The 21,296-nt window shown below is 47.8% G+C and overlaps 1 protein-coding gene across 1 annotated transcript in view; it reads right to left on the bottom strand.

Moving 5' to 3' along the window:
* Nucleotides 1-21,296, bottom strand: part of LOC142814042 (uncharacterized) — a 93,345-nt gene that overhangs the window by 7,571 nt on the left and 64,478 nt on the right. The window contains exons 4-5 of the mRNA XM_075891985.1: nt 16,740-16,790; nt 9,178-9,240 (exon numbers count right to left, since the gene is read on the bottom strand). Coding sequence (XP_075748100.1) covers nt 9,178-9,240; nt 16,740-16,790 — 114 coding nt within the window. The remainder of the gene's footprint in view (nt 1-9,177; nt 9,241-16,739; nt 16,791-21,296) is intronic.

Below are 21,296 nucleotides of genomic sequence, written 5' to 3'. Positions count from 1 at the left end.
CCCAGAGAAGGGAAGCGGGTTAGGGGGAGATAGAAAGTTAGGTGGGCAGATGAGATTAAGAAGTTTGCGGGTATAAATTGGTAGCGGCAAGCACAGGACCGGGTTCACTTGCGCAAGATGGGAGAGGCCTTTGTCCTGCAGTGGACGTAGTCAGGCTGATGATGATGATGATGATGATGACACCACCCTAATACCAAGTTGGCTCCTGTTTTTGACTCTATTACGAACAAGATATTACGTAACCTAGACGATGAATCTATCAGTCACCTTACGGACTACATATATTAACGCATGCTGGACCACAGTACGTTTACCCCCACAATGGAAGGTTGCCAAGATTATCCTCATCCCCGAACCGGGGAAGCCACTGAACATTCACAACCTTAGACCCATCTCTCGAACTTCCTGCGTAGGGAAACTCATTGAGCACGCCTTCTTAGCTCGACTAACAGATTACCTTGAAGACAATGACGTTCTACTGTGCACTATGTTAGCTTTCCGAAGAAGTTTTTCATGCCAGGACACTATGCTTCAATTCAAGCACCAAATCATAGACACGACGATCTGCTCAACCAAAGCTATACTAGGTTTAGATCTTAAGAAAGCATTCAATAACGTTAAACACATTACAATACTCCAACTTTTTAACGCCTGAAATCTCGGAATTCGAACCTATAACTATATTCGCCACTTCCTAACAAACTGACAAGCTGTAGTCAAAAGTGGACGCACTCACATCATCTGAGATACCAATAGGAAGTGCAGGCACTCCACAGGCCTCCGTGATGCCTCCCATGTTATTCAACTTAGCTCTCCTCGGTTTTCCCTCAAAACTGTCCACGATTCCCGGGCTTCATCACAGCATATATGCTGACGATATTACTCTCTGCGTATGTGATGGCAGCGATGGTTCTATAGAAGAACGGCTACAAGAAGCGGTAAACGTAGTGGAACAATACCTACGCGGTACAGCGCTTTCGTGTTCAGCGGAGAAGTCCGAACTTCTCTTATACCGCCCCAAACTCAGAGGCAGACCACCCACACAGCATAGTCCAACAAGCTCATACACAGACATTTCCCTGAAGACAGCTGATGGACGCGTCATACCGACAGTCGATAAAATACGGGCTTTAGGACTTTTGGTTGAAAGCAAAGGCACAAATGGTGACACAATCCGCAAATTATAATCCAAAGTTGTGCAAACGGTGCGACTCATTAAAATAATAAGTAATAAACATCAGGGAATCAAGGAATGTTGTATTCTCCGGCTTATCCACTCCTTCGTGCTCAGCCACATTACTTATGCCGCTGACTACCATCGATGGTTCGCGGCGGAAAGAGCTAAACTCAACGCATTCATCAGACGAGTTTACAAACAGGCGCTAGGGCTTCGGCACAGTACCAGCACGGAATTCCTTCTTAAACTAGGCCTTCATAACACGATTGAAGAAATAATTGAAGCGCAACAGATCTCACAGTATGAGCGCTTGAGCAATACGAAAGCAGGTCGCCGAACTCTCGACAGTCTCGGCATTTCATACCACGCACAGCATGGTATCAAATGCGACATACCAGGTGAAATCCGCACTAGACTCATGATACTACCATTGCCAAAGAACATGCACCCTGATCGCAACAAAGGTAGAAGAATCTGTAGAGCCAAAATTATGCTCCGAACTTAAGGAAGCATTAATAAGGTGGTCTTCGTCGATGCAGCGCGCTATCAAAACTATCGCCGTTTTGTTTCTGTGGTTGTCGACCATACGCAAAAATGCATAACCAGCGCATCAATCAATGCAAATCACGCGGATAAAGCAGAGGAAGTTGCTATCGCGCTCGCCATAGCTCATACCGATGCCCAGTATATTATCAGTGATTCACAAACAGCAGTCCTAAATTTCGCCAATTGTAGGATTTCTTCAGTGGCGCTGAAAGTCCTTACAAAAGCCAAAGCCCGCTCTGGCAACCAAGTTGCATGCATTCTCTGGTTTTCCGCCCACACACCCATCGATCACACGGAGGTCCATCTTAACGAGGTGGTGCATGACGTGGCTCAAGGTCTCATGTTCCGGGCAACGTCAGTGGTTGACGCCACCTGTACGGACTCTCTTGTGGAGGAGTGGAAGTGGGGGGATAGACTTACTAAATACAACGACATTATCCAACAATATAAACTTCAACGACGGGTATACTCCCCGCCTCACCCCAAGCTCAACCGGGCCCAGTCTATTCAATTGCGGCAATTACAAAGAGGCACCTACACTAATCCCATAACTATGAAACACATTTACCCCGACTTGTATATGACCAATTCGTGCAAGTATTGGAGTAATAGGGCCACGTTAGCGCATATTCTCTGGGAGTGTCCTGCACTAATTGGCAAAATGAGAGACGCGGCTTCCAATGAGGACCTACGGGAGCGTTGGCGGACCACGCTGCTCTGCTCAGGACAAGATAATCAACTCTGGGTGATCCAGCAGGCCAAAGAAGCTGCTGAGAGACATGGTCTTTCAACCAGCTCCTAGGTGGGAACCCAGCCCAGTAACCTGCAGGAATTGAATAAAGTTGTTCGCTCACTCAACCATAGCAACCGGACTCTCCACCTTCTTGACTTGAATGTGACTTGACACCACCTAAATGCAGTGCGTTTAAAACGCGTTTGTGCTGCCAGCGTTCGTGAAGCGTTTTTAGGGGCGAAGCTCCTCAAAGCAGCACCCATTCGTCACTCGTCGTAGTGCGTAACCAGTCTCACGTTCTGACCTGCAGGGTGGTGCCGGTGAGAGATTTCTCTTGTGTGTTGTGGAACAATAAAAAAATTCGCAGCGTGCGCATCAACTAAAAGCCGAATTCTTCTGTATCTCATTACCAATTAGCAGCCATAAGTATGTACATTGAGCACTATCCGACAAGAAAGGGTTGCTAGGTTATACCCGCTGGGCGTTACCTCCTTGCTTTTAGAAAGGTTTAGCGAGCGTTGGGCCGCAATGCCATGAATACAGTGAACTAGTATATACCATGAACCCGAGGTGGTTAAAGGAGGGAAGTAGGCACGAAGCGCAAGCCATAAGAAAGTGTGCGTTTTTAACCTCCAATTTAGTCCTTGGAATGTCCGTTGGATGGCGGTGCTTCTATATGCGGAATATACGATGAAAAGATGCGAGACGATGGTACTTGGAGTGTTGACTAGGTGGATGAACGGACACGCAGACAGATGGACGGACGCAAAGATGGCTTCACGGACGGATGGATGCATGGACGGACGCACAGATGAACATGCGGACGCACGAAAAGACGCATGCACGGACGGGCGGATGGACGCACGGATGGTCACACAGACGGACGCATATATGATAAAAAGATGCGAGATGGTGGTACTTGGAGTGTTGACTAGATGGACGAACGGACAGACAGACAGATGCATGGATGGACGAATAGATGAACGCATGGACGGAATAGACAGATGGACGCATGGACGGACGCAAGGGCGGATGCATAGACGAACGCAGGGATGGACGCAGGGATGGACGTGTGGACGCCCTAACGGGCGGGAGGACGCACGTACGGTCACACAGACGGACGCATGGACGGACGGAAGCAAGAACGAAAGGACGGACATGATGCTTCGCCCCATTCTCCATCATTCACCTCGTGAATATGCTGCCGTTTTAAGTGCGAATGCACTTTATTAGCGACCCTGAATCCACCATTCGCGGTGCGCCTCCACCTCTCCCCTAGCAACGGCGCGAGGAGCGGAAGTAGCGTCTGTAGCAACGGCGCAGCGACGTCACACACCACGTGATTGCACGTGCTCCGCCCTCTGCTCCGGGATCAGCAAGTCGTCATAGGTATGAATCCATCGCAGGTATCAACCTCGACTGCGATACCTCCAACAACTAGTGCAACGCAATCGAATGCGAGCATTGCACGTGTCGTTTAAGATGTCCGGCGAAGGGCCCGTGATGCCGAGCGCAAGCGGGCGAAGCGAGCCGCGGACATAAACAGCATTATAGTGCAAATTTACTCTCGCATATACGCGTAAACTCACCAAGATCTCCCGAGAGGGTCTAATGATTCCTGGGAATCGCAATATGATCACACGGTGGTGTTTACATTAACTCACTAGCGAATGCCAACAGATTTTAATTTCACTCTCCCTCATAGCATCACCCCGTGCATTCGCACTTAACCATGTTCGCCCTCGGGGAAATGCTTGGGAGTTTTTTTTTATATATATCCGTGCACTAAGCTACTCATGCCGAAAACGCATACCGCGTTGCTCGCGACAGACAAACCAAGTGCAGCGAACGGCGCTATAGACCCATTCCATGTTTGTAAACACAGATAGGCCAATGTCAACATTATGGTTAAAATTATAGCGACGTCCACACGTAACTTCCTCCGTAAGCGCTAAGGTAGAGTGTACTAGAACTTTTGAGTGGCGCGACCGAAACGCTTTCCCCTTGCTTTCTCCATCCCCAACTTGTGGCGAAAGTAGCGGCGGCGCTGCCATCGCCCAATCTACCAACTTGGTTTACTCGGCTGGCTCGGCGGCATGGCCAGCATCTCGGTTTTAGTCGCGAAATGACGAAGAAGCAGCGTCTAAACCATTGTTACGCGCCAGGTTGCACAACTGGATATCCGCGTGTGCAACAAAGTCGGAAGTTATCGCTTTTTAAGGCCCCGAAAGACGAAGAACGACGACTTCTTTGGGAGCGGAACCTCCATCGGCTTGACAAGCCACTTGACGCCGATTGTGCTGTGTGCGAGTTACATTTCGAACCGCATTTCATTGTGAGAGACTATGTACATGTTATCAATGGTGTTCAAGTCCGAATTCCTAGGGGAACGCCGACACTTGCCCCTGATGCAGTCCCGACAATCTTGCCCAACCTGCCTGCATATTTGACGCCCAAAACTCCGGCTCCACGGACCCAAACAAAGCGGCGGCATCAGTGTGTGCCGGCTGAGAATGACAACAGAAAATGGTGACGCATTAGCACTCCTGCACAGCTCCTTGTGAATACCAACGGTGCAACTTCTTCAGATGGCGACGAAGCTAACGAGACAAGCTCAAGTCCCTCGTCTGACGCGGTTGTCACTATGGTGGTACTTGGAGTGTTGAATAGATGGACGAATGGACACACACACAGATGCATGGATGGACGCATGAACGGACGCCGGGGTAGATGCATGGACGAACGCAGGGACGGACGCACGAACAGACGCACGCACGGATGGTCGGATGGACCCATGGGCGGTCACACAGACGGACGCATGGACGGACGGAAGCAAGCACGAATGGACGGACGAATGCTTCGCCCTACTCTCCATCATTCACTCCGTGGATGTGCTGCCAATTTTTTTTGTTGCTGCTTGACCGGAAACACCACATGCACCCTTGAAAACGCAGCATAAAATGCGGTAGGCAGATCGCCTTTTGCCTACCAAGACAGCGCTACCGCATTTTCGTGACGTAAATCCGGTGGAATTTCTCTATTAGCTGCGCCGCGTAAAAAAGAAAAACATTATTCTTCGAAAGCTGGGTTCTCACGTGCGGAACGCCGTAATTGGCGCAATGCAATGCATTCGCATTTTCTCACGATTCCCTTTAAAAAGGTGGGGGCAATATAGGGAAGGTTCCTATGCTGTCACCTCTGTAAATCTTCATAAGGATGCTTGGTAACTCTATCCTGAAGAGCAGTGCGTCCAACAACACTCCTACGCGAGCATGAAATAAACGTAATATTTCAAGGCGAAAGCCTCAGATGCCTATCACACGCGAGTTTTGATGTCCTCCGTTTGTGGCGTCGGCTACGAATGATGCCAAAATCACTATGGGATGCTATGTTCTTAACGCTTTTGAACACCGCAGCTTCTTACGTCATTGTGACGTCACAATCATGTCCCTTGACATAACGTCATGTGATGATGTGAGGTTACCTTCTCTATAGCATCTTAGCTTGGTAAAGGTGATTTGATCACGAAGAGAGAGGGCGTGGCGCCACGTCAAGAAAGCCACGCACTGACGCGCCGCAACGGGTACACCCGGCTTAGCTAACTACTCCATCGAAGCCTTCGTACCGTTTCTGGACAAGCGCTGTCGAACGCGTGACATTGTCAACGCGTCACGCCTGAACGCCCTCCACGACCAGCTTATAGTGACAAGCGGTTAGGTCACCAAGTGGTTCCCTTTTCGTAACCGGGGTAATTGCAACACACCTTTGGAACTTTGCAATTGGTTGTCCCCTCCAGTGCCTTCCAGTGGCTCGTCCACTTCAGCTCTTTTCTAACTGGACGCTGCTTGAGCTGGGAGTCCATGTTTTTGCGGACTTGCGCGACCGCACATTGCCGCCAATCGCGAAGTCAGAAAAACAAAAAAACGCTTTTGTGTGTGTGTGTGTTTGTGTGTGGATACACGTGTCTTCGTCACGTGGCACCACGGGCCGCGCGTCGGGGGGGCCCTCATGGTAAGTGAAGCATTCGCGACACCGCCTTAGCAGTGTTATTGTGTCTGTCCTGTTACTGTATGTTTGTCGTGTGATTATGTTTGTCATGAAGTGTATGGTCATATTGCGTACAGATGACCTAGCGTGTTAATTACGATTGATATATCGATTCGGCGGACGATGTCGAGGTTATAAATTAGTTAAATAAATGTATGTTGTTTGATTTATACCGACCACGTCTCCTGTGTCCGTTCACTCCAAGAGCGTGGCCACTATATCGAGACCCTATGCTGCCTGCCCAACGTGGAGCTCTTGGAGTATCGGACGACAGTTTTCGTGGTTAGGTGCAAGCTTTTGTTAGAGCCAGGGTAGAGTAGGCCTAGGGGGACCTCTCGTTGCCAGCGTCAGCGCTGTGGTTTGTTGATAGCGAGGAGATAGGTTGTAGTGGCGTGGTTGAGTTTGTCGGCACTTTGAGTCCTTTTTTTTTCTTCCCGCAAGTGATTTTTGTTGTTGTCGTTGGTTTTCAAAAACGTTGTTCAGTGGGACGAGAGCCATGCGGTCTGCATCTTGGGGTGAGCAAAGCGTAGAGCACGTGGTTTGTAGGCCAGGCCCGAAGCGAGTGAGTTTGGAAGCCTCGTGGGGGGTCTGATTTTCAGTAAATAGCTTGTTCTATATCTTTGAGCTCAAGGAGCCGGGCGTCGTTGCTTTTTGGTATTGCTGCTCGACGCAGGGGCGTCGTAACACCGCTCGGGCGGTGGACACCGATCGCTCGGTAAGCTGCTGTGTGCGGCGAGCGATAGGGCCACCTCACAGAGTGGATGTCTCCTCGCGGCTGCCTCTTCTGCGCCTAGACTGGGTGCTGGGTGGATGTCGGTTGTTGCCGAGTGACTCATTAAGCTCAAGGCTCTGAGCAGCCGCCTGTCGCACGTGGCACAACCAGGAAGATTGTGGCGTTGAGGTGTAGCACTCTGCTTCCCTCACTTTTTATTACCTTGCAATCCACGAGTCAGCAAAGAGGGATTTTCGTTTTATTTTGTTGGACATATCGGCCACTGCCGACGTATGAGCTAGCAGTACTGACCATCATACCACAAGGTCGACAAGCTTTTTTTTGGAATGTTGTACGCAGCGTGAGTTTTGTAATTCATGGCTGGCTGTCTTCTGCACATCGTCAGCGCCACTGGCCAGGAATGCGGTCGTAAGGTCGGGTGAATGAGATGCCTGGGACCTGCGCAACAGCCTGCAGTCCGGCACCCTCGTGAGTGCTGTTCGCAACGGAAAGAGTTCTCGGCGCGAGTGACGGTTCGTCGCGCCGACGGCAACATTGCTGTTGCGGGACTGGTACTGAGGTGAAGTCGAACCGGACACTGCTGCATTGTCCGGTTATAAAGAAACGTGTAATGTCATTTTCTTTAGAGCTTGTGTAGCTAACTTCTTTGTTTTTCGGAATATGGTTTGAAATAAAGTTGGCGGGATGTGGGGGTGCTGACACCCCCTGTAAAGTTGCTTGCGCTGCGTTGCGCACGTGTCTTACGCAAAGCCGTAATTCAGGGGTAATAACCACCGGGCGATAGAGGGCGTTTTGTTCGCGTTGAGCACCAGTATCATAATCATGTTTGTTACAGTGGTAGCGCCGGCAGTGACCCCTGGCGGTAGCAAGCCTTGGTGGCGGGCGAGAGTTGAGCCAGTCTCTTCTGCGCGTGGCGGTTGCCGCGAACGGTTGTCTCTAGCGTGGGTACTCAGCGCGTGGAACCGCGGGCCGCGCGTCGGGGGGCCCTCGTGGTAAGTCAAGCGTCGATGACGCCGCCTTAGGTGTGTTATTGTGTTTATCCTGTTATTGTGCGTTTGTCGTGTTATTGTGTTTGTCATGTTATTGTGTGTTTGTCATGGATTGTATCGTCATATTGTGTACAGAAGTCCTAGGTTGTTGATAATGACGGATGTGTCGTTTCGGTGGACGATATCGTTGTTCAAAGTAGTTAAATAAATGTGGGTGTGTAATGTTTGGTTTGTACCAACCGCGTCTGCTGTGTCCGTTCACTCCAAGAGCGTGACGTGGCGCTCGCTCACCATTTCGAGACCATACAACCCTGATATCGGTGATTAAAGCGCCAGCTACCCATAGCCAGTCCGATGCAAGGCCAGGTGAACAGGCATCTATACACGTGGCTTCGAAAATTCGAGCGTTATCGCCCGTGCCCGTCTATGTTCGAGAACAAACTTGGCTTTTCGTATTTGTCCGCTCAAGAGAGTCATGATCTCAAAATAATCTGGTATGGTTCCAGACATCCAAGCTTGGTTGGGCGCAAGGCAGTATATCAGATGAAACACGTTCACTGACCAAGCCTGGAGAAATGATTAGACGTTTCGGAAACGCATACGCGTTCCTTGTTCACTGAGCTGGAACACAAGTCCTTGTCTCTGCATAGTCCGTGTTGTCTTATTCTTGGTAACTGGCATGGACGGGTTGCTAAAGATTCTAGGAGTGGCTGGGGTGACATATCCTTTACTTACGCGTCGACAGAGGCATGATCCAAGTCAATGATGTAATTATACCTAAGGGCATCGACAAGGCAGTATATACAGGTCCAGAAGTATCTACAAGGCAGTATATACAGCTCCAATGGGCAGGCAGCGTAAAATGTAGAAGCAAAGGAGTGCGCATGGCAATATTGTGCCTGGTTCATATCATATTTGTGACAATGCTCATTCGTGTTGAAGAACAACTTACTCCTAAACGATAGACCACTTGCTTTAGCTGGCCCCTGTTGTAGATGCCACTCTTATGAAACGTCTGGAAGGAAAAACAAGTTAATTTGAGTGGCTTGGATTAAAAGCCGCATTTACTCAAACGTAACACAACTTTTTTTGTTGAGATTTTTGCCACCGAGAATCGACCCTCACGTTAGAATACGATTTCAAACTTACTATTGTTTTTTTCTGGGTCCAAGTCCCCTATGTTTAAGCCATCAAGGTCGCGTTACATTCGAGTGAATGTGGTATCGCGATAAGTATATAAAAGACAGCATAGGCGAATAAGTAGAGCTTCAGAATATCGAACTCTAATGCACCACGTATAGCACACTTTTTAATCACATCGCTTAAACATTTTATGGACATCATGCGAGTGAACATAATGAATAACACTTGCTGTTGGGCGAGTTGGTTCATGCTTGCATAGTATAGTTATGGTGGTGCACAAAGAAAACAAGGACAGGAGAGACACGGACAAGTGCAACTAAACCATTCTTGTGGTAATGAGTCATGATTAGAATGTACAAAAAAGGGTGAGGACAGAGATAGGTACCACGGCATTGTCCTCTGTCCCTTGGTCCTCGTCTTCGTTGTGTGATCTAAATGTCGTACAGCAAGCGCCGACTATTCGAAACTCAAATGCACCTGCCAGCTACGTGTTTTCAAAGAAAAGGAAGGAAATACCTTCAATGTGAGCCATTTTTACTGAATGAGCTCGAGCCTTTTGTGACCACCCTGAAATTGTGTATGAATGACTGGAAAGTATAACTTTATATAAAATGCCTTGAGGCCCGCTTTCCCTCAAATCTTGAAAACAAATTGCCACATCATTGAGAATATGCACAGATAACATTTTTAGCACTTGTTTTAAAAAATTGTGTTTCACCTAAAAATAGCCTCCAAGTGACGTTAGATAGAAAACCTTTATGATAGTCCGCGAAGAAAATTTCATAGAGGTGTTTATTTTTTGCTTTAAGAAACAAAAATAAAGGGATGTTAACAGTGTAGTGAAGAAGATGAATGCTACTCAGAAGGGCAGGGGGTATGACTCAGTCGGCGAAGAAGACGACGTTAGGTTCGCTTGGTACTCAGGCTAGTTCCGCCATTACCACTTGACGTGTCGGGACCGCTCTCCTGTTTTATAAAAGAGTGCCACTCTAAAACGCCTCATTATAATTGGTGGAGGTGCTGGGTAACGCCTAATCCTGGAATTGCGAAACCGTACGTTGCCTCCAGTTGTCACGATGTCCACGGACGACGATCAGCAGGCGGCCACCTCGGCTCCAACTACTGCAGCTCCTGTCTGTCTTGGCTCCTTTCGGCAACGCGATCCACCTACTTTCAGTGGAACCGATGACAAAGACGTGGAAGACTGGCTCGACGAATACGACCGGGTGAGCAAGCACAACAAGTGGGACGATGCGCACAAGCTTACTGTCGTCCAATTTTATTTGACCGACGTCGCCAGTCTGTGGTACCGTATTAACGAGAGAGACCTCCCCACCTGGTCGGCCTTCCGAACGGCGTTTGCGGACTTGTTTGGCCGTCCAGCGCTTCGCAAACTACGGGCCGAACAGCGGTTGCGTACCAGGGCTCAGCAGAATGGTGAGAATTACACCAGTTATATAGAAGATGTGGTCGACCTTTGCCGGCGTGTCAACTCGGCCATGACAGAAGCCGAGAAGATCAAACACATCTTGAAAGGCGAGACTGACGGCGCATTTAAGATGCTTGTCGCCAAAAGCCCGCAAACGGTAGCGGAAGTGATCCAACTGTGTCAGAGCTATGATGAGCTCAGGAAACAGCGTGACACCACTCGTCGTGCCAGCGCGCCATGTGCAACAATCTCCGCTTTAACGTTGGCTGGCTCTATAGCCCGCACCACTTTGCTTCTCGAGATCAAGAAATTTGTTCGAGAGGAGGTCGCACGCCAGTTGTCTCTCGTGCCCTATACCTCCGAAGGTGCCCCTTCTACTTTAGCGCCATCAATACAGCGAGTAGTCTAGGAGCAAGTGTCCGAGGCGCTACCAACAGCTCACGCACCACCTGTGGCTGCTCCATTGACCTATGCCGAAGCACTGAACGGAACCCGACGTCCACCTGTCGCGAACGGCCACGTTTCTTTGTCGCGAACGCCCGCGTCCACGTGTCCCTTTGTCGTACCGACTGAGCCTATGTACCAGGCTGCCCGTCCTTTCTCCCGACTACCACCTCCACGCTTTCAGAACCCTTGGCGCACTCAAGAAAACCGCCCCATATGCTTCACCTGTGGAATTGCGGGTCACGTGGCACGATTTTGTCGACGGCGTGAGTTTTTCCTGCGTGACGACGTCAGGCCCAACAATTATGATTTCTCCCCACGACCGGAGCCGGCTGTATATGGCGAGACTACCACCATGGACACATTTTCATCTCGTCGGAACTTCAACAGACACCAGTCGCCTTCACCTCAACGCCGTTCCCTTTCCCCTAAGCTACGTTAACCTCGCCCTGTCCCTGAGGAAAACTAGGAGCCACAGTTCCGGGGGCAAGAACTGCGATTCTTTCGAACTCAACAAGACCTTGTTTTTCGCCGTCCAACGTTGTTGCTGTCTCCGTTGAAGATACACCTGTTTTTGCATTGGTCGATACTGGCGCCGCAGTGTCTGTGATGACTGAAAAACTTTGCCGTCGACTAAAAAAAGTCACAATGCCTCTACACGACTTTGTTTTAAGCACTGCGAGCGAGCAACAAATTCGCCCTTTTGCTGCATGCACAGCACGTGTCGTTATTGCTGACAATATTTATGTCGTCGAGTTTGTAGTGCTCCCGCAGTGTTCCCATGACATTATATTAGGCTGGGACTTTCTCTGCACTCATCATGCCGTCATCGGCTGTGCTCACGCGGAAGTGGAGTTCCCGCCGTTATGCGACGCTGCTTCACTCGACTCGTCCCTTTCACCTGCAAAAGTTTTCGTTGCCGCCGACACTTCGATACCCCCGTTCTCGTCCGCCCTAGTTCCGCTTTCCTGTCACGTCTCTAGTGGCTCAACTGTTCTTTTTACGCCTTCTGAAACCGCTGTTCGCCGCAAGTGCTTCCTGATTCCTTTCGCCGTTCTGAATATTCACGATGGATCAAGTGCAATTTATGTATCAAATCCGTTTCCCTCGCCTTCCAAGTTACTGTGCGGAGAATGCCTGGGCTTTGCCGATGACATTGATCCCTCGAATGCACGTGTAGTTCCTGACCACTCGATTACGCTACCTATTGATGCTGTTGATTGCTGCGCGTCATCCTCTTCCCCATCATTCACCGACGCAATTTCGCGCTGCATCGACACCAACCTTACGGCCCAGCAGCGCACCGACATCATCGCCCTCCTCGAGCGCTTCCGCGCCAGCTTCAACCACCAGCGACTGACTTTGGGCCGTGCTTTCACAGTATCTCACGAAATCGACACTGGCCTTCACGCTCCTTTACGTCAGCGTGCGTATCGGGTGTCGGCATCTGAGCGTCACATAATCGTGGAACAAGTTGACGACATGTTGAAGCGAGGTGTTATTGAGCCCTCTAACAGCCCGTGGGCCTCCCCAGTTGTTCTAGCCAAGAAAAAGGATGGCTCAATAAGATTCTGCGTCGACTACCACCGGTTGAATAAGATCACGCGCAAAGATGTTTACTCGCTACCTCGCATAGACGATGCCCTTGACTGCTTACAAGGCGGGGAGTTCTTCTCGTCACTAGATCTGAGTTCAGGTTATTGGCAGGTTCCCATGGCTGAGGCTGATCGCCCCAAGACGGCTTTTTTACCCCTGATGGCTTATATGAATTTAACGTCATGCCATTTGGGCTCTGCAATGCGCCTGCCACTTTCGAGCGCATGATCGACAACATCCTCCGTGGCCTGGAATGGCAGACATGTCTGTGCTATTTAGACGATGCCGTAATATTTTCAAGCGACTTTTCAATGCATCTTCAGCGGCTCGAGACAGTGCTTACTTGCCTCACCGCCGCCGGTCTACAGCTCAACTTGAAGAAGTGCTGCTTCGGCGCTCGACAACTCCTAATTTTGGGCGATATTGTATCTAGAGATGGCATTCTTCCGGATCCGACGAAACTCCGTGCCGTTGCCGAATTACCCAAGCCGAAGACCTTAAAAGAACTTCGCAGCTTCCTCGGTTTATGTTCATATTTTCGTCGTTTTATTCGCAACTTCGCCTCCATCATATCGCCCTTGACTGACCTTCTTGCCGGCAACAACGACCTTTCTAGTTGGTCGTCAGCTTGTGATGATGAATTTGCCACACTCCGCCACCTTCTTACGTCACCTTCTATACTGTGACATTTTGATCGTCTTGCGCCGACGGAAATACACACGGATGCTAGCGGAGTTGGCCTGGGTGCTGTGCTCGCCCAGCGTAAACCTGGGTTTGATGAGTACGTGGTCTCTTACGCCAGCCGTGCACTCACAAAAGCAGAAGCGAACTATTCAGTCACCGAAAAAAGAGTGTCTAGCCATCATATGGGCCATAGGCAAGTTTCGACCGTATCTTTACGGGTGCCCATTCAGCGTGGTTACAGATCATCATGCATTATGTTGGCTCTCCTCGTTAAAAGATCCCGCTAGCCGGCTTGCCCGTTGGGTGCTTCGGCTACAAGAGTACGACATCCACGTCGTTTACCGATCTGGCCGAAAACAATCCGACGCAGACGCTTTGTCCCGTTCACCTCTACGATGTAGTGACAAGTCGCCGTCTTCGCCTGCCCCCGACGTATCTGCACTTAGTGTCAGTGACATGCCACAGGAGCAACGAAAAGATCCTTGGATCGCTTCACTTATCAACTTGTTGAATCGAACTCCCTCGCAAAATATCCCTAGAGGTATGCGCCATCGAATGCAGCACTTCGTTATCAGAGATGGTTTGCTATACAGTCGTAATTATCTCTCCGAAGGACGCCAATGGCTTCTAGTCATTCCCAGACGTCTCCGCTCAGACTTATGCGCCCCCTTTCACGCCGACCCACAATGCGCCCATGCTGGAGTGTTAAAAACCTACACCCGCCTGTCCCACCGCTACTACTGGCGTGGAATGTATCGCTTCGTCCATCGCTACGTACGTTTTTGTCTCGCTTGTCAACGCCGAAAGAATCCCACTCCAAGTTCTCCAGCTTCACTACAACCCTTACCTTGTCCTGCCCGACCATTTGACCGTGTTGGTATTGATCTATATGGACCTCTTCCGGCTACACCGGCTGGAAATCGCTGGGTAAACGTCGCTATCGATCAGCTTACGCGCTACGCAGAAACTTCACCACTCTCTTCTGTGTCAGCCAGGGACGTCGGTCGTTTCATACTGCATCAGATCATTTTACGTCACGGTGCACCACGTGAACTCCTGAGTGACCGAGGGCGTGTGTTTTTGTCGGACGCTGTCGAATAGCTTCTCAAGGAATGCCAAGTCAATCATCGCACCATCACCGCATATCATCCTCAAACAAATGGCATTACAGAAAGATTCAACCGTACATTAGGAGATATGCTGTCAATGTACGTCGCAACCAATCACACCAATTGTTACAGTATTCTCCCTTTTGTAACCTACGCGCATAATACTGCTGTCCAGACAATCACTGGTTTCTCGCCATATTTCCTCCTTTATGGTCGCGAGCCCTCTTGCACGCTAGACACCATCCTTCCTTACCACACGGATGTTGCTGAGTCGACGACGATGTGACGAGCTACTAAATACGGGGAAGAGTGTCGTCAGCTTGCCCGCTCCTTCACAAGTGCTGAACAGCGACGCCAGAAACACCACCGCGATAGCCCGACGCCTCCGGCTTCTTATGCATCGGATGACCTTGTCTGGCTTCACATCCCTTCAACCAGCCCTGGTCTCTCAACGAAACTGATGTACAAGTATGACGGACCTTACCGTGTGGTTAAACAAACTTCACCCGTTAATTACATCGTGGAGCCGCTTGAGCAGCCCCATGATCAACGACGCCGTGGACGTGAGACCGTCCACATAGACCACCTAAAACCGTATTACGATCCCTCTATTGTCTCCTGCCCATGAGTCGCCAGGATGGCTCTTTTCCGGAGGGGAGGAAAATGTAGTGAAGAAGATGAATGCTACTCAGAAGGTCAGGGGGTATGACTCAGTCGGCGAAAAAGACGACGTTTGGTTGGCCGGGTACTCAGGCTGGTTCCGCCATTACCACTTGGGGTGTCGTGACTGCTCTCCTGTTTTATAAAAGAGTGCCACTCTAAAACGCCTCATTATAACAGTAACATTCCTCCGTATTGCAATTTTTATGTAAGCACGTAGTAGCTCTTGCGTGTAATTAGGCCATGGTAGTCCCGTTGACGGATTTTTTTTTGTCTCATGATCGTGTAGATTTTGAAGCCATTTCCGTGACAGAAGTAATTACTGGAGTCTTTTATGAACCCCAGCGTAAACGCTCTCATGTGAGAACATTAGCAAGCACATAGTCTATGTTCTGCGAAGTTCAGACACCACTCATCGCATTCACTAAAACCACAGCGTCGACGGCTCTCGGACATAGTGCGAATCAGCACGGATACCTACCTCACTGTTACAGCTTGGCAACGGGAATCTGAAGCAAATACATAATCAATTTCAAGTTGGCTAGCCACAGAGCGCAAGGCAACCACTTCATATATTCTCGGTGGACGGCAAGTGCTTTCAATATTTTTGGCGTTTTTAAGCGTATGAGACGTTTACAGCGAAAGCTGTTATGAGATCACAACATGGGTCACGGGTGGCACCATAGTTGTCCGCCACCACTGCCGCCGGTGTTCGTAACCACTATCACACTAAATAGGAAATGAAAACTCAAATAAAGAATGTAAAGGACATAGTCCACTACGTCCAAGCCCAGTATTCTATACCGCAGAGGCACACCTGTGCTTGTGACTGGTTCGCAAACTTGCCTTAGGCTAAATTAACATCAGAAATGGAATCGAGTTATTATGAGTAATAAAGTTTTTAGAAGAGCAAAGGAACAACGGGCGTCACAAAATGCTAATTTTACAAACATTGGGTCTTATAATGCTCAAACACATTATATCAGTTCGTTCTTCATCACCTAATAACTGTGGCGCGTACCCATTTCCACTGCCACAAAATTGGTTGCAAGTGTTTAGCCGATAACACGCTTCTTCGAAAAATGACGAAGGATGGCATAGTGATTGCCTGCCTATTACACAATGAGTAATGGTGTAGTGGGTACCCTGCATGTGTGCTTGTAGCAGCTACTCCAAGGGTGTTAAAAAAAGAGTCTCAAAGGTTGCTCTTCCAGCTTTCGCTGTTAACGTGCTGCGTAACCAACGCAGACCTGCTGGCTTTTTTTTTGTAGAAAGCGTGCGTGCGCTGTTAAAGCCTGGTACTCCATAATACACTAACTGCTTTGCATAATACGGAATACTTGGCAAGCAAAATACATTTTCTCCACCGTTAATTCACATGGGAAATGATGAAAACCAGACAAATATAAAACAAACATATTAGGAAAATAAGTTTGGAGGTTACAGAACCTTTGACTTGTCCGGATCCGAGTCCCAAAAACATAGGAAGAGCGACGTCAACTGAAAAGAGAAGAAGTGAAATCTTTAAGTTTTGATGATGTGATTACAACATTTCAACAGCAATACATTAGCTTCCTTTGCAAGGAACAGTTATTATTCGAAGGAAAGAGTGCTAAATAGGTTCCAAACACTCACACAGGATCGACGCACTCATTCAGAAAACACGAAAGGCAAAAAAAAAACTGCAGAGAGACAGCACGTTCGTTTGGTTTTTATCCTTGTCTTAATATGTTATAATATGCATTACCCTCACCTAGTTATGCCCGGAAGTGTTATGTTTCCGCTCAGCATTCTTGTCGCACAACTGCTTGACATCTATACATTGAGCACAGACACTCGTTTCGAGCAATGACTCAATGAAAACTCACTTTGTCTACACTCGCTTCTCAAGAAAGACTTATTTCAGCGTGCCTTCTCTATTGCGCCTTATTGAAATACTTGTTTAATGTCACATTTTGCGCAAATCTACCACTGTATTGACATCGGCCTTAATATTCGAGTAGTATCAGGATAGTATTGAGTTACTGTCATCACTTAAATTCCCCTCGTGCGTGTCCTTGCTCACAGTGCAAGCCGTAGTCAGCCCAAGTAGGTGGCCACGTCACACATTTGTGTTGTTCGAGGTGCTGCAGGAATGAACCATTGATTTCGAATAAGTCATACGTCTGCTTCGTGACATCCGCACAGTTCACGACGAGGAATGGTGCCACACAGAATTTCGGAAGCCCATCGCAATCGCTGGATAATGGCCGTAATAAAATAAAAACCCCGACATAATTACGAAGGACAAATTAGTGAACGTTCGTGTCATAGCATTTTTTCGTCGCTGAATTAGTGCGAGAAGAAAACCCTGCTAACAAAAATTTATTATCAACGTCTGTATTATTATTATTATTAGTAGTAGTAGTAGTAGTAGTAGTAGTAGTAGTAGTAGTAGTAGCAGCAGTAGTAGTAGTTATGACCCTTGAGTGCTAAAATACTTGAAAAAAATGACAGATCTCACGCACCTCGAAAGTCGATGTCATAGGGAGACTGCACATATAAGGTGACTGTGTTGTAATTTTTTATAGAGCGAAATGTTACGCGGTGGCGCCATGTGTGAAAAATGCACTCACAGACATATGGTAGACAGGCGCACATTTTTTTTACATAAATCCTTTACAGCTGCACAAGTATGCCAACAGCAACAATACCAGCAACACCAGAAGGGGTATGCTCACGTGAAGTGCTGGTGCTCGCGAGCATGTTAGCCCTGGACAGCGCTAAATGAGCCAACTTCACCGGCCCCTAACTACATCTGACATCAACGCGACCTGACGGCTGCAACATGTGAGTACATATGCAATGTTTACAAAATTGAATAGCCAGCCCTGCAACCACAGTTGACGTTTTACTACCACAAGATCTATCTGAAAAAAAGCTCCGAAACCTAGCGTGGCTCAAAGGTGGAATACTTGATAAATGATGGGGTTTGATTTCTGCTGAGACCCTGACAATTATTTTTTGCAATCGTCGGGTCAACGCTGATGATTTCGTCTGCCTGGTCTCGGTGTTCTTGGCCAGGTATAAACTGTTAATCACCAGTGGTTTACTCCCACATACCTGTGGCACATACACGCCAGCACGTATGTGTAACACGCCTGCTGGGGCGGGTTTGATGACGTACGCGACGGGATTGTGACATCATTCATGCAATAAGTAGTTAGTAATATATATTTGTCAAGCCCCCTAGCTCTCTTATACTAACCTTGGTTTACCACAAGACATATAAGAGGGGGACCACAAGAGCACACAGACGTAGTCGGTTTGATAGATAGATAGATAGATAGATAGATAGATAGATAGATAGATAGATAGATAGATAGATAGATAGATAGATAGATAGATAGATAGATAAATAGATAGATAGATAGATAGATAGATAGACAGATAGATAGATAGATAGATAGATAGATAGATAGATAGATAGATAGATAGATAGATAGATAGATAGATAGATAGATAGATAGATAGATAGATAGATAGATAGATAGATAGATAGATAGATAGATAGATAGACGGACGGACGGACGGACGGACGGACAGACAGACAGACAGACAGACAGACAGACAGACAGACAGACAGACAGACAGACAGACAGACAGACAGATAGATAGATAGATAGATAGATGGATAGATAGATAGATAGATAGATAGATAGATAGATAGATAGATAGATAGATAGATAGATAGATAGATAGATAGATAGATAGATAGATAGATAGATAGATAGATAGATAGATAGATAGATAGATAGGGTTTCAAAATGCCTGCAGCACGCAAAGAAGTACTTCGCATTTATAAATGCAATCAACAATTGTGTACTAAGGAAATTTTATCGAAAATTCAATTTAGTTGACTAGGTGTACCAAATGAAAATTTGGTGCCTGAACGATAAGCTTACGGCGAAGTTTTCCCAAGATTTGTTGCCTATATTCGAGAGATTCAGCTAGACTGTACTTGTATACTTTCGGAATTCTAAAGTTCAGTTTTCCGAGCATCGCCGTCTAGTCGGGCGGGGCGACGAGTTGCGAAGGGGCTGAGGTGACTAAGAGCGGTGATCATGCGGGGATGGTGGACGACTGAAGCGCTAGACTGATGTCGGAGGAGCCTCACTGTATGGTACATCATCACGGAGACATGCCGCGAGGGCTGGTGGTCGTCACGTCGGTAGCCACAAAACGAGCCAAGCTAGAAGGTGTGAGAAGCACAATAGTGAGAATGATGTTCACCGCTATGACAGCGAAGACAGATTGGCTTATAGTCCCGCGTTCTTCACTGGACTCGGTCCCGCATGTGGCAAAATGTTTGTTGAAAATCCTGCCCGAGTGACGCATAAAGATGACGGCGAAGAGACCAAGGGAGTTTGCAGTCGAAGGGGAACGGTTTGCTTGTGACCGATTTGATCGCTATGTTAGTATGACTTAGCACTCTGCGCCGGCCGAAGTTTCTTTTTCCTAAAACGGATTCAGCATAGGAGAAGCTACTGTGAGAGCATTGACACGATGTTCTTGAGCTAACATACTGGTTGCAGTTTGACGTTGGCTAGCTGCTCTCTCACAACGTTCTGAATTATTGAGATCATCGCTCGAAGATCATCGGATTACTGTGGCAGTAAAGATAGAGGGGACGCTGTTTCAATATCTCGACGTAAATTGAAGACCCTGTTCTCTGTGATGGGCTGTTTATGGCATGGCAGCTCAAGGTCCTCGCAGGATGACGTAGCGACCATGTTCTGAACTTGCATGAAATGCTGGGCGATGCGATGGCTCTTCAGTTCTACGAATCACCGAAATTCTTTCGTAATTTCGTCCACAATCAAGCAGTCCTTGGACACCAGCAGATCTAAAGTGTCTTCTGCAATGCATATGAGGACACGAATAGCACTGTTTTCCTGAGTCATGTTGGTGCTGATACGATGGCAAAGGGTGAAAACGTTAACTACGTAAGATACATACAACTCGGCATAAGTTTGTGCTCGACAAAACAGATCTTGACTAGAGGCCCGTGGTGCTGAGATGGCCTACCGTGATAGACCATGCCACATAATGTTACAAGCATCTCAACTAATTAACTCTGCTTCGTGAGCTTGAAACCACGTGCCTGCTGTTCTACCGAGATAGAAAGCAACATTGGCGAGTATCAATGTAAGGTCCCAGCACTAGAAAGCTTCAAAACTGTTGCATTTCACGATCCAGGCATCGGCATCAATGCCTTTTGTAGAGCAGAAGCTACCAAAATCACGCGGTTGAGTCAATACCGCTGACTGCACAGACTGCACTGGAGTCGCAGTCGAAGTAGAAGCCACCGAACTTCCTTCTATTGACATTTCGTAGATGTCCTGCACACGTTCGTTCCAGATTTCCATCTTGCGTCGTACTAAGCAAATCCAACAAAAGGTTATCAATGCATTTATAAGCTATTTAATAAAAATTTGTCCTGTAGCGAATATGACTGCAGTTATGAACCAAAATACAAATACGTGTTTTTCCTTTCCCTTCCTCATTTCACGATGGTGATATTTGTGCCAGCACAACAACACGTTCAAAACAACACACAAAGGCCTATATTCAACTGCCGCACGTGTTCTTCATTATCAGTTGTGTAAAGTTGCATTTTCACAAAAGGTGGAGAATTACCAACATCCGAAGCGCTAGGATTAAACGTACCGTTTCTGCTTGCGAAAATGAGAGCCCTTGGAAGTTTAACGTAAACTACAATCAGTGTAGAGAGGTCAACTACAATCAACAATACCCGACATGATGCCTGCAAAGATGGAGCAGACATGTATAGTTAAAAAAACTATATAGCCGGTACTGCAACAACTGACGCTCCACCAACAATATGTGTGCCTAATACGTTATCTCTAAGCAGTTCCAGTACCAGGCACGGCTTCGCAGTTGAATGCTTCATTGCAACGCGGAATATGGTCTCAAGCTATTCACCTAACTTCTCTGTAACCACTT

The sequence above is a fragment of the Rhipicephalus microplus genome, chromosome 4 (genome assembly GCF_043290135.1).
Source record: "Rhipicephalus microplus isolate Deutch F79 chromosome 4, USDA_Rmic, whole genome shotgun sequence".
Classification (NCBI taxonomy): domain Eukaryota; kingdom Metazoa; phylum Arthropoda; class Arachnida; order Ixodida; family Ixodidae; genus Rhipicephalus; species Rhipicephalus microplus.
Note: the sequence above shows the minus strand (reverse complement) of the source record. Positions and strands in the feature narration are given on the sequence as shown.